At 45.2% G+C, this 13,697-nt stretch overlaps 1 protein-coding gene across 3 annotated transcripts in view; it reads left to right on the forward strand.

Annotated features, from left to right (window-relative positions):
• Positions 1-6,592: 6,592 nt before the first annotated feature.
• STK24 (serine/threonine kinase 24) overlaps positions 6,593-13,697 on the forward strand; it is a 48,845-nt gene continuing 41,740 nt past the window's right edge. Inside the window, exon 1 of one of the 3 annotated variants that reach the window (XM_085535946.1) lies at positions 6,593-6,964. Coding sequence is in view for 1 of the 3 variants with exons in the window: in XM_085535945.1 (XP_085392071.1) it covers positions 6,923-6,964 (42 nt within the window). In the remaining 2 variants the exon portion in view is untranslated. The remainder of the gene's footprint in view (positions 6,965-13,697) is intronic. The other 2 variants (XM_085535945.1, XM_085535948.1) reach the window with 2 other exon arrangements.

Genomic DNA, 13,697 nt, shown 5'->3' on the forward strand with positions numbered 1-13,697 from the left:
GCCAACAAGACTTCCTCACAGAACTGCGTCCCTCAGTACAACATCTAAATGTTTCCTGAATACCTCCAGGGACTCTGACTTACCCACCTCCCTGGGCAGCCCGTTCCAGCACTTGACCACCCTTTTGGAAAAGAAATTTTTCCTAATGTCCAACCTGAACCCCCCCCCCAGTCCTACCTCTAGTTATGCAGAGTAGAGGCGAACCCCCATCGCAACACAACCCCCCTTCAGGTCATTGTAGAGAGTAATGAGGTCTCTCCTGAGCCTCCTCCAGACTGAACAATCTTGGTTCCCACAGCCACTCCTCATAAGGCCTGTGCTCTGAAGACATGTGCTTTGAAGATGATGGGACGGCTGGGTGTTTAGGAAAATAAAGCTATCTCGACTGATTTAGTCAAGCGATGGCCCTCTGGTGGCACTGTCAGAACTTACATCTGCAGTCTTAAAACTTCTGAAAACCAATTAAAACTGCCAAAATCACACTTGGAATTATATAAATAGAGTTATGCTGTCGCATAAATCTGGTCATGCTCAAAATGATGACAAGAATCACCAGAATGATGATCACTGGATGTTAATCTTGCCATGAAGCTCAGCCACAAGCAGGTTTGGTAGGAGCAGCCATTCTGTGACCAAGTGAAATGTCAGTCAGACACAGAACAGTTCACTCCTATGGGAGCAGGAAGAGATTTGCAGCAGGTTGTAACTTGGGTCATAGAATCATCACAGAATATTTGCTTAAGTTGGAAGGGACCTCAAAGCCCACCCAGCCCCAACCCTGTGCCACGGGCAGGGCTGCCACTCACCAGCTGGCTTGACTGATTTAGTCAAGCGATGGCCCTCTGGTGGCACTGTCAGCAGTTACATCTGCAGAACACGATTACATGGCTTTGTTAAGATCAAAGTTTCTCAACTCAAAACTCGATGAGAAACTAGAACCTGATCCAGGAAGAACGAACCATCTGTGTACTTCTCACTTAAGCCTCCTCAGAAGCGAAGAGTGGCCATTTTGCTTTGCACCCTGCAGTTCCCTCTCACCATTTCTACAGGCAGCTGTGGCGCTGAGGTGAATCCCCTGCTGCCAGGAGACAGCGGGATGGAAGAACACCAGAGCAGATGTAGTGCGGTAGAACTTGCTCTTCTTTGCAAGCAAAACCCCAGGTACCCACTCGCAGCTGAAAGAAAAGCTATGCTCAGTTCAAAGCCCCCAGGAATCCTGCTCCCTTGAAAAAGACAGGAGGAAAACTGAGCCGGTGACAGCAAAAGCCAAAGGAGCACAAGGCTGCTTTGGGATCTTGCCTAAGGTCTGATGCAAGTGGGAGGCTGCGGCAGATTTCTGTGAATGAAAGGTCTACAGGAGGAGGTGGAAGATTGCAGGAGACTGTCAGAGTACAGGGAGTGCTACAGGAGCTTACCGGGTACCTAGTTTTAGAAGGCTGTGGGATGGGAGCGATGGGGAAGGCTCAGAGCACACGCTCAGAGCATTCTTGTGGGGGAAGGAACAGTCCTTGCTGCAAGCTGAGAAGGTTGACTGGTGGTGTCAGGGAGCTGGAGCTATCAACCCGCTCCATAAAGGACATCCTGGGTGGATGATCCCCTCATATCACAGCCAAGATTATTGCAGGCTCCCACTGAGCAGGGTGAGCTGAGCTCCTTCTGTCCCCCATCATGGTATCCCTGTTCCTGCTGTGGGACAGGAGGGCTCAGCTCAGCTATGCACAGAGAGCTCACCCAGCCAGCTGTGGATGCATTTCTTGTGGGATCATACATTGGAATTGCCATGCAGACATGTGATTGCTAAAGCATGGAAGAGAGCCAGGGCTGGGAAAAGGGAAGAGCAGGATCGGCACTTTGGCAGCAGACAGCAGTTGAACTGGATTAAGCATAACATGAAACCAGATCTTGAAAGAATCCATTGCTCTGTAATGATTTTCTTTTGTTATCGACACTCTTGAGTTCAGACTGACAATTGAAACTTGCAGGAATCCCTGAATTTCCGTGTTGGGTGGATGAAAAGAATACATTTCTGCCAACACAATATTATATAGGTAGCTTCTGGGATTATGACATGGGATTAATAAGAGGCTAAAATGTGACAAACCCTGAACAAACATATTGCAGTTGATTGTGAGACGATTACTTATAAGGTAGCAAGATACAGAGCAACTTCTTCTCCAGGGAATACAGTAGCCTGTAAGCAAACATTTGAAATCTGGGATGAAATGTAGTGTTTAGGGACATAGTCATGGTTTGGAGCATCTCACCATGACCATGGGGTCATCCTTAATGCATCCATTTAGCTTGGAGACTGTGCTAGTCTGTTGTGTACACAGACATTAACCCGAGATAAGAGCTGATGTCTCCGTTACAAAATGTGGAATAAGAGACGAGGATACAAAAGGTACATCTTCTGTTTGTGTACGCGTGGTTTCTGTAACAAGGGGGCAAGAGAAAGATCTATAAAAAGCAAGATTTAATGAAATGATGCTCTTTGGGGGCAGTGGCACAGCACAGTACGATCAGTCTCATGTTTCTTAATGAGCTCTCGATCCCCATGTAATTTTAATTGCCTGTCTGGAATAGTAAGATACTTTCCGGCACTTATATTCTGCTCAATATTAATAAAGGCCACGCAACACTCAGGATGTTTCTTCCCTTTCCTGCTTCATGCCCACTTATCCATTATGATTCTCAGGACTGTGAGAAAGTGGATTTTCTCCTACTCACGAGAATCTCAAAGAATGCACTTTGATAGGAAAGATACGAGTTATACCCCTGCAGGCAGCCAAATAGATGTATAACAGCATGATTTCTAGCCATTTGAGCAAAAGATTGGAATTTTTCTTCTGGGAACATGGAAACTTAATAACCTTTTTTTCTTTCTTTCTTTCTTTTTTTTTTTTTTTCCCAATCAGCATTCATGAGGCTTAAAGTAGATGGCCTGTTCTTAATGTCAAGCTGTGCTTCTGCAATAAACAAAATCATTTTCTGACAAGATGGACTGTTCTGCCATAACCTAAATGCACGTCCTTGTATAGCCACAGAAGGCATCTGTGTGCTTCTGAAGCTACATAAGCTTCCTCTGCTGCCATAAATACACGGCTACAGGGTTAGTGTTGGCATGCTGTCAGAGAGGATGAAAGGCTGTAGCATAAGCTTTGTAGAAGGAATCCTCATTCCACCCAAAGTTGTATAGTGGCACACAGACACAGCTCACCAGCAGACCATCCACCCCAACTCAGAACTATCAAACTCAAATGAAGAGCCTCCCCACTGAGCAAAATCCCTTGTTTATCCAAGGGCAACTCAGGACCTGAACACAAATCTTTGTTGTCAGACATGTGACATTTCTACCCAGCCTCCAGTTCAGAAATGCCTACAAGGTTTTGTTTGTGATTTGTAGGTAAATAAACCTTTCACATGCAAATGTTACATTTTGTGGCAGTGAGCTCCATTGTTCATTCCTGTTGTTACCTGCTTTTCTCTATCTTATAGTTTTCTGTGGATAGCTCTTCTTATAAGAGTGCGGTCACTCCCTAGTTATCTTCTCCATGTCATTCATAAGGTCACAGAGTGCTATCACCTCCTTGAAGTCTCCTTCCTGCACCTAGGAGATGTAGCATATTTAATTTCTCCATACAGAGAAGGTTTTTGTTCAATTTCTGGTTTCTGTGCTACAGTAGCATTTTGAAAATAGAAGATACAGAGCAGTCTATGGGAAAAGTATGGGTTTATATGGAGATATGACTGTGTTGTTTCCCTTACCCTTCATTCATTTCCCTGTATCTCCTAAATTGCTTTTGACTGTTTTGAAATCAGTGACACCCAAGATTTCTTTCTTAACTGATAGGAACTACAGTATGTAAATGTAAATTGTTTTCCTGCATACTTTTTCCCTTATATTTTTCAACACTGAACTCCCATCTGCTGGTAACGTCACTCAGCAGTCACTCACTCTGAGATTTTTTTACAGCTCCTTGCATTTCATTTTGGTTTTACCTCATGATACTTGACAATGTGAGACCATTTTGCCATTCCTCTCTGGTCCCTCTTCTAGCGCATCCATGGAAACGCTGAGTAAGACTGATCCCAGATGGATTCCTGGGACAGCGTACGGGCAGCACCCTCCATCATGAGATGCTTCCATTTCTTCTTTCCTATCTTCCATCAGTTATACACCCATGTGAGGATTTCTCCTTTAATCCTGGGACAACTTGGGTTCTTTCAGATCTGTTTATGAAAAACCTTGGAAAAGCTGCTTTGCATTATTAGATACAGACAAATTGAAATGTAAGAATTCAAGAGGGAGCCTTACCGGCAAACTATTGAGAACCTCATTCTGAGAACACAGGTCCATCAGGATATTAGCAGAGCAATTGAAAACCAAAAATAATAAGGCTGGGAGCCTAGACTGTATGGTTAAGAGAAGAAACAGGTCTTTCTGCAGACAAGTCAATGACGGCAGGATACTGCTGCTGCCCTACAGGATGGACAACTCTATCCTATCTGCTTGGGTGTCATTGCTATACCTTACTGTAAGCAATGCTATCACCTGTTCAGCCCTGTTGTTTTCATCTCTTCCCCAGGCAAGCTTCTGCCTGCTTCTTATTCACTGCTATATTTCCCATGTGCAATTTATGTAGACAAATGTTCCATCTGTTACAATCCACGGTGCTTTTTTTCTGCAGCGTGTTTATTTCAAAATAGGAATAGTTATTTATTTACAGTATATTGCAGATGTTAAAAGAGATAAGTTTCTGGCATGTCTTACCTTCTGGAAAACATCTAAGGCCCTGCATCGCTCATCTGAGAAGTTTTGGTCACTGTGGTCTTGGTCAGAAATGTTAAATTAAAAGAAGAGAAGCTTTTTCTTCGTGTGTAGCTCATAAAAGGAAGTTCAGTCACTGCCAGACGTAATTATATTCTTCTTTTGTAACGATCTTCTTATGTAACCAGTATAGCAGAAATTCTTTGCATATTCAAACTGTTGTTCTAAGATGAAAGCAAACCAGGTATTCAGTCAACAGAGCAATGATTGAATCTCTGCATGTTGGAAACACATGACTTCAAAAACATACAAGGAACCATTTTACTAATACGTGTTGAAGTCTGCTACTGTATTAGAATGGCAGGTTGTCATGACGTGGTTGGGAACATGAGAGAAAATTCTCAATGCTCAGTCTGTGAAGAAAGAGCTGATGTTTAAACTTGCTGACTAGCATTTACAAACTAACAGCAAACAGAAACGTGTCCATTATTTTAAGATTATATTAAAAGTATTTTGGTTAAAATTCTCCAGGCCTTGGGAAGTACTTGGAATTGGGTCAAAACATAAGATACAGTACACAGCATATGGAAACTGGCGGAAATTTGACATTTAATATCTCCTCCTTCACTTAGAACTTAGACCACTCTGAGGCTTAGGATGTGCAATTTTATCTGGAATCTGCTCAGTTGTTTCCAAGTGCTTAATGAGTAAAACTGACTGCTCCCTCTAAGTACCATTCTTCAGGCATAGCCTCTTGCTCAGCACATAGTGCAGGACTGTGAATTAAATGCACTACAACCAGTGGAACATTCACAAATCATGGTCCTTTACAGTACTAAAGCTCTACTTCAGGAAAAAAATATATATATAGATTGCAAAAAGGCTTTGAGGTAGAAATCAGTGTAGCAGAAAGTTTTCCAACAAAATCTTGTAGTGCACTTGATCTTGAGACAAAACTGAAATAAAGCTTTTACTTTGCTTAGGAAATTACACACTAGTAAATTGTATTTTTGGAAGCTAAAAGTAGTATAATTCAAATTCCATTATAGCATTAAGGAAACTAGCAAGTCCTTCATGAACAACTGGTAAAATAGCTCCAGTAGGTCACACTGCTATACAGCTCCTAACCATCATCCTTTCCATGTTTCCCTGTCCTCAAGAATGAGTACATTTAGTTGTATTTCCGAGGTGAGGATGCACACACACGTGCCATAGGAGGCAGCTAGCTAATTTCATTCAAGCTCAGATGGGGGTTTATGTTTCTAACAAGTCTCGGGAAAACTAGATTGTGCAGCATTAGCTCAGCCCATGTAGACAACAAAGAATAGCTTTGAAGAATAACCTTCAGTGGGAGTTTGTCTGACTATCAAAGAAACCTTTTTATATTTTAAAGCTTTTCTTGCAGTTCAGATATTTGCATGAATGCTCTCTAGTGCATCACCTTATGGAAGGCAATGTATTGTGAGGTGCTGGCACAGCTGCCCAGAGCAGCTGTGGTGCCCCATCCCTAGAGGCACTCAAGGCCAGGTTGGATGGGCCCTGGGCAGCCTGAGCTGGTGAGGAACAGCCCTACCCATGGCACAGGGTTAGGGCTGGGTGGGCTTTGAGGTCCCTTCCAACCTAAGCCATTCTATGACTCTATGATAATTTCTCTTGCCTAGGGGAAAGCTGGACTACCGGCCCTCTCGTATCCCACTCGGAACTGCTGTAAGAACACCCAGACTGCCATTTCGCTGCACTGCTTTTGCCCCTTCTGTCAGGAAGTCAGGCACTTCCTGAAACCATACGCCTCGCAAGAGCTATAGCGTTACCGTGACCTTTCTTAAAGCCTCCTGGTGTAGGGGAGAGGCAGGAAAAAGACATAACGCGAAATGTCTAGCGTTTCTGCCATCCCCACGTACCGCCTCACCGGGCGGGGAGAGCCCCGGAGGAGGAGAGTCTAAAGGAGGGCCGTGCGATGAGGCCGCATCAGTGACGGGTCCCGAGGAGCCCGCTCTTGGGCCGGCCCCTCCGCCGCCACCCGCGCACGGGCACTGCCGGCTCGGGGGAAGGGAGAGGAGGAGGAGGAGTGTGTGAGCGCGGCGATGAGCTCAGCTCCGTCCCCCGGCGCCGCCTGAGGAGAGCCGGCCCCTCCCGCAGGCCGCCGCCGCCGCCATGGCTCACTCCCCCGTGCAGCCGGGCCTGCCGGGGATGCAGGTGAGGAGCGGCTGCCCCCACGACGGGCGTCGCGGCTCGGGGCCGGGGGAAGGACGGGCTGCCCCGGGCGCTGGGTGCCGTGGCACGGCGTAACCGCAGGGAGCGGAGCCAGCGGGCCGAGCAGAGGCTGCGCGGGGCTCCCTCCATCTTCGGCTTTCGGCGCGGGGCGGGGGAGGACGTGGTGTTTTGCCCACGCTCCGTGTTCTTATTTTAACATTTAACCCTCGGTCCGGAGGAGCAGGGCCCGGCTGTTGACCTTCAGAGCGCTGCAGTGTCTATCCGGAGGGCTGGTGCGGCGGGGCCGCGGCTGGAGCCTGCTGCTGGCTCCGGGGGCTGCGAGGATCCTCCGGCCTCGAGGATGCGATCTGCCGGCCGTGTGTTAAAGCCGTGGTTTTTAAGCAGCCGGAGTGGCCTTCTGCCGGCTGAACCCCTCGCAGCCGCGAGCTGCTAGCAGAAAAACCCTAAGGTCATTGGTATCTGTGGGTTACTTCAGGTTTCCTGCTGCTTATTAGATGCTGGCCTGCCCCAGCCTCCCAGAGAATAACTTCTGGCTGGGAGGTAAAGTTTGTTACAGTTTGTCTCTTGGATCGAAAGGTTTTGGGCTTCGTTTGGCTGCTTTGCTCTGGGCTGTGTTGTTTTGCGAACCAGGTTCTAACTCCTGAATCCAAAGTGTGTGCGTGACTGGAGGATGTGAATTAGCAGGATAGATGCTTAGGCACAGTGTGAATGGCACCGCTGGGTGCCAAACAGGGGATGCAGGCCCTCTCTTTCCATTACTTCACCACTTTGTAGGGACTGCGGTTGGGCATCCAAGTTCACCTTCCACGCACAGCACTTTGCTGATTGCCAAAGGCACAAAAGTGCTCCTTTCTCCCTCCCGTTGGAGAGGACTGGGTTAGCACTACACCATTTGAGAACCAGAACCGTTCTCTGAACCTACTTAAAGAGAATCTGTGGTATTTTAGAATGGAAAACGTCTGAGCTGCTGCTGGGAAGTAATAGAATGAGGGTTTGTCCTGCAATATGCGTGTTCTGCTGATGCACGTCATTTTTAGCATCTCTAATGACCTGTTTTTTTTCCTAGCTCACTTGATTTGCTGTTTAGCTTGTGATACTGCTAGCTGTGTTTAATAGGTGAGATTCAGGATTTTGTAATTTGAGGTTTTACTCCAAATCTTTTTGTTCAGGACTGTTATTGTTCTCCTGTTTCTTTACTGTGAGAGTTTCTGGAATGGCTGGGAACTTTAACAACAGTGTAAAATAACAAAGTAAAGCTGGTAGGTAGAGACAGCAAGTCTGCGACGGAGGTGAAAGCTATGTGCTCATTTTCTACACCCACTTCAAGGTGCCTGGATCTGTTTCCATTCTGTCTGGGCTTGCTGCAGTCTTAGTGGTCTGTTCTTAGCACGCAGTTCTCTTTGACTTTATTTACAGATGGATGAATGCTCAGGCAGTGAGCTACATCCTCGCTTGTAGAAGACAAAGGTTTGTGACTTACGTAAAGGAGAGAAATAGGGCTCAGTTCTCTGCAGTATGATTAAATCGTCGAAATCATGGGACCGTGTTTTCTTTTTCTGTAGTGTGATCCTTTCTGCCCACCTACGGCTTCTGTAACAAATGTTGTAAGCAATGTCAGAGAGAACGTTATGCAGCTCTCCCTTACGTCTTTTGCTGTGCTTATAGAAGAGATCAGCATCACGGTGTGAACAAGAGCAACTTCTTGACCCCCAGAAATCACATATGGGAGCAGTGCTTTATTGTGGCGTTTGGTGTGAGCAGAGTGGTGTGTAAACAGTGAGAGGAACGAGGGATTAATGTGTTTCTCTCTGAACAGCGTATCTGATTGATGGTTGAAGAGTGATGCATAAAAAGCGAGTGGGTAGAGCAAGCCAAAGGAATGAGAAACTGTGGAGGAAATGTAGGATGGTGCTGGAAGGCTGTCAAAACCTGAGATTCACTGTCTGCTGGGAAGCGGGCATGTTCCAGCCCAAGTGAAAACAGAGCTGAGTTTTGACCTAAATTTCTGTGTGTGCAAATAGGTTGGTGCTCAGTGTTTGTACTGCTCTTAAGGCTCTGTGCAGATAGGAGTTGGAGTGTGTGATGTGAAGGGGCATCACTACTAACCCGACAGTAAGTTGTCTTCATTCTTTGTGCTTTGGACAGCTGACATAGGAAAAAAATGCTTGCTCGCCTGTGATATTTTTTGCAAGGCTGGCTCAGAAAGGTGTGTGTGACCTGGAAAAGTGACTTTCAGACTGGCCTGCGGATGGAGGCTTTGGGAAGCTTCTGTAGTTCCTTTATGGAACCATTTCAAATAATGAAGTGCTCCCTTTGTAAGTGAATGCTATGGGTGCGTGGTGAGCTGTAATGCGTTTTGAAGTTTCTTAGGAATGTCTTGAACCAAAAAGCTCAGGAAATGTAGACTTGCAAATAAAAGCTTAAAGGATGAAGCCACAGAACACAGCGCTGCAGTACATCGGGCTGTCGGATATCTGGCAGCAAGCAGTTTTAATGTAATCTTTAGCAATAAGATGCTGATATTAATAGGGATTAAAAGACTTTCTTTCTTTCTCCACTTAAAAAGGCTTTAGGTTTAAGCCGTATGTGATCTGTTTGCATTTTTTTGTTGTTTGTGAAGTGTGAGAACCAGAAAAGTAGTTTGTTTTTTTTTTTTATCCCAACTTTTTGCATAATGCCAACTGTGTGAAGTTCCTTTTGAATCACAGAATCGAACCTTATGGTACCTACAACGAGGATGCTTTCAAGAACTCCTTCTGAGGAAAGGCAAATGACTCCATCAACCACAGATCCTTTCCTTCCTGTGGTCTCTGCATGTTCTTTTCTGTTAGGTGGGCAGTTAAGTGGTAATAATCCTAACGCAGAGACTGCTCTATCTTTGGGGAGCAGCTTGAGGCATTCAATCTATCACCTTTTTGGGTTGTCTGCATCACATCATAAATAGCTGAAGGATTGAGTTGGACAGCTCTCGCACACAGTAAGGCTTGACAACAGTGAATCCTTACTGTCTTGAATCTCTGCTCCCTTGTTTCAGCCCTTCTGTGGTTGTGGAGCTCTCAATTTCACAGAATCACAGAATGACCCGGGTTGGAAGGGACCTCAAGGATCATGTAGTTCCAACCCCCCTGCCTGGCAGGGCCACCCAACATACACCTTTACTAGATCAGGTTGCCCAGGGCCCCGTCCAACCTGGTCTTGAACACCTCCAAGGACGGGGCATCCACAACCTCTCTGGGCAGCCTGTTCCAGGGCCTCACCACTCTCCTAGTGAAGAACTTCCCCCTAACATCCAACCTAAATCTTCCCTCTTTTAACTATAAATGTTTATGTAACAGCAGAGTGTGGTGTTTATGCAGAGGTAAGGGGGTAAGGAAAGGTTTCCAAGAGCCGAGCATATCAAACCTATCTTTGGGTTTGCGCCCTGGTATCAGCTTCATCGAGGATGGTTTGTCATCATTGTCACTTAGAGTGTTCACCTTTTTTATCTTACTGTTGTCTCGATGTTAGTGTCTCCTCCTTAAATTGAGGGCTTCAGTTTGTCCATATGTATCTCTTCATTTGGGATAAGCTTCCTTGTGCATATGTACTTGTGACGATTAATAGATGGCACACTGAGAAGCATCACTTAAGCATATAATGAATTTGGGATGTGGAGTGAGAAATTCTATAATGAGAATATCTTTCTCTCATAAGAGTAAAAAGAAATGGACTGACTTATCAAATGATAGGTCTCACCTCATGTTATGAGATTGCTGTAGGCCCTAAAGCTCATTCTTTTCTCTCCTTTTCCTCAATCAGCATTGATTCTATGTACATTCTGTTCTGCCGTGCTTCTGTTACTGTAATTTCTTCAGCTATTTGTCACAAGGGTAGGAATTTCCACAGTGATATTTCCGTGTTATCGATAAAGAACCAAATCTTTTGTCTTTTGAGCCCCAAATGCATTTTTCTTGAAAGCAGATGAAAGTGGTTGTGCAATGGATGAGGAATACTTTTAGGATAAGCTGAGTTTAGGCAACTTCTCCTCGCTTCAACAGTGCTTAAAGCATGTACCAGTCTAATTAGAAAGCAGATTAATGGAGCTGAACTGTCAGATGTCACAGAATCACAGAATGACCCGGGTTGGAAGGGACCTCAAGGATCATGTAGTTCCAACCCCCCTGCCTGGCAGGGCCACCAAACATACACATTTACTAGATCAGGTTGCCCAGGACCCCGTCCAACCTGGTCTTTGTCAGCATTAGTAAGGCCACTGTGATGCATGCGATAGATGGTTTTATCTTTATCTCTGTTCAACATCTACAGCCTGTGAGAGGTGCAAGGTTTTGCAGCTCCCGTCCACCCTTTGGTTATGAGCTGCTGAAGTTTCATGGTAGAATTTATGGCATCTCAGCTGTGTCTTATTTCAGTTTCCCACCAACGACAGGAAATGATCTTGTGTGTTTTATCAGCTATTCATGTACAGCGTATTTATATCACTGAAAGCAAAAGCTGTGACCAGCTTCCGAGAAAGGTAAAATGCTGAGCAGTAACATTTGAGGCTTCTCTTTCCTGGAAGCAGTTCTTCCTGGTGTTGTGAAACCACTGAAGAATATGGTTCTATTTATCTGTTGTTGTTTTCTTGTTGATTTTTTTTTTTTTTTTAAAATATTGTTAGACTCCTTAGAGTTGGAAAGGACCTTTAAGGCCATCTAGTCCAGCTTCCCTGCAGTGAACAGGGACGCCCACAGCTAGATGAGGATGCTCAGAGCCCCATTCAGCTTGGCCTTGAACGTCTCCAAGGATGGGGCCTCCACCACAACTCTGGCAACCTATGCCAGTGCCTCACCACTCTTACTGTAAAATACTTTTCCCATATATCCAGCCTATATCTCCCCTTCTTTAGCTTGAAACCGTATCCCCTTGTTCTGTCACCACAGACCCTGCTAGAGAGTCTGTCCCCTTCCTTCTTATAGCCCCCCTTCAGGTACTGAAAAGCCGCTATCAGGCTGTCTTTCAGCCTTTTCTTCTCCAGGCTGAACATCCCCATCTCTCTCAGCCTGTACTTGTAGAAGACATGTTCCATCTCATGGATAATTTTTGTAGCCTTCCTCTGGATGTGGTTTTCTTGGGCAAATATAAATATATCTCTTTGGCTGTCACTTCTGCAGCTGGCTCTGGAAGGATCAAAGCAAAAAGTCAACACTGCTCGATACTGATGTGTGCTGAGGTGATTTAGTTTGGAAAGACTGTGAATGGCGCTTCAGGAAAACTTCTGTATGGCTGCTTCTGAAATGGAAAACTGTGTGAAGCTGTGTCAAGCATTTTTTGTCCACCAGCTATTCCAACCCATAAACCTTGGTGAGCTGGCACAGGATAGAACCTCACTCTTCTGTGCATGTGTTGTGATGCTCACATTTGTAGGAGGAAACTGGGAAAATAATTCCTAAAGCGGCAGTGACCTTAAAATCTTCCTGTCTGACTTCACAGGTTCTTAACTTTGCACTATAACATACGCTGGCTGTGCTATAAACTATAATTTGTTTTTTGGAGGTCTGACTTGGATGCAGCTGCTTTCAGAATGCATCAGCTGGATGCAGTCCATCTGGTGCTTTGTCTTTGGTGGTGTTATGAGTTGATGTCTAAGAAAAAAAGTGTAGGAATGTGGTAATTTGCAGTGCTTCCAGGGCATACTTCCACAAATTAAGGTAAATTTTACTGCTTAAGTAGTTCCTGAGCCAGAAATTATCTTGATGGGTTTCTTTTATGTCAGGTTTCATTTTGTTCCATTAGTTTCTCCAATTCTTAATGGTTTTATAGGGCTCACTGTCTGCAACATCATATTACAGTGTCTGTCCGGGTTTATCTGCATTTATATAAACAAGGCTCAAAACATTGTTTTTATCTCCAAATGTGATAGCAGTGGCAGTAATCAGCAGCAGTCACAAGGCATTTCCCCGTGTAGTACCTGATATTCACCAGAGATCTCTGAACCTGCCCAAGCATTTTGGGTTTGGGCTCAATAGGGAGTGAAGAGTGGACTGATGAATTGGAAATTGACATGGTAAGATGAAAAGTATACAGAAGTACTGAAAGATCATTGTCTATTTCAGAAGGGCAGGCAGAGAGAAATCAGATCTGCAATTGAAATCAGTTACTCAAATAATTAGAGAACTTGAACACGAAGATGGCTTGGGATTATTGCAGGTTAAAGAGAAAAATAGTCTTGTTCATCCTATTTATGCCTCCTGTGCAGAAGGGACATGGAGCTCTTGGAGCGGGTCCAGAAGAGGGCCACTAAGGTTGTCAGAGGACTGGAGGAAACCTTTCCTATGAGGGAATGTTGAGAGAACTGGACTTGTTCAGCTTGGAGAAGAGAAGGCTTCAGGGAGACCTCATTGTGGCCTTCCCGTACCTCAAGGGAGCAGATAAACAGGAGGGGGAATGGCTGTTTATGAGTGCAGACAGTGATAGGACGAGGGGGAATGGTTTTAAACTGAGACAAGGTAAGTTTAGGTTGGATATTAGGAGGAAGTTTTTCACACAGAGGGTGGTGACGCACTGGAACAGGTTGCCCAAGGAGGCTGTGGATGCCCCATCCCTGGGGGCATTCAAGGCCAGGCTGGATGTGGCTCTGGGCAGCCTGGTCTGGTGGTTGGTGACCCTGCACATTGCAAGGGTTTTTTTTGTTCTGTTGCAGAATGGATAGTGTGGCATTCTTTGAAAGAAGTGTTGT

Source organism: Coturnix japonica, chromosome 1 (genome assembly GCF_054131305.1).
Source record: "Coturnix japonica strain WE chromosome 1, WE-NBRP24, whole genome shotgun sequence".
NCBI lineage: Eukaryota > Metazoa > Chordata > Aves > Galliformes > Phasianidae > Coturnix > Coturnix japonica.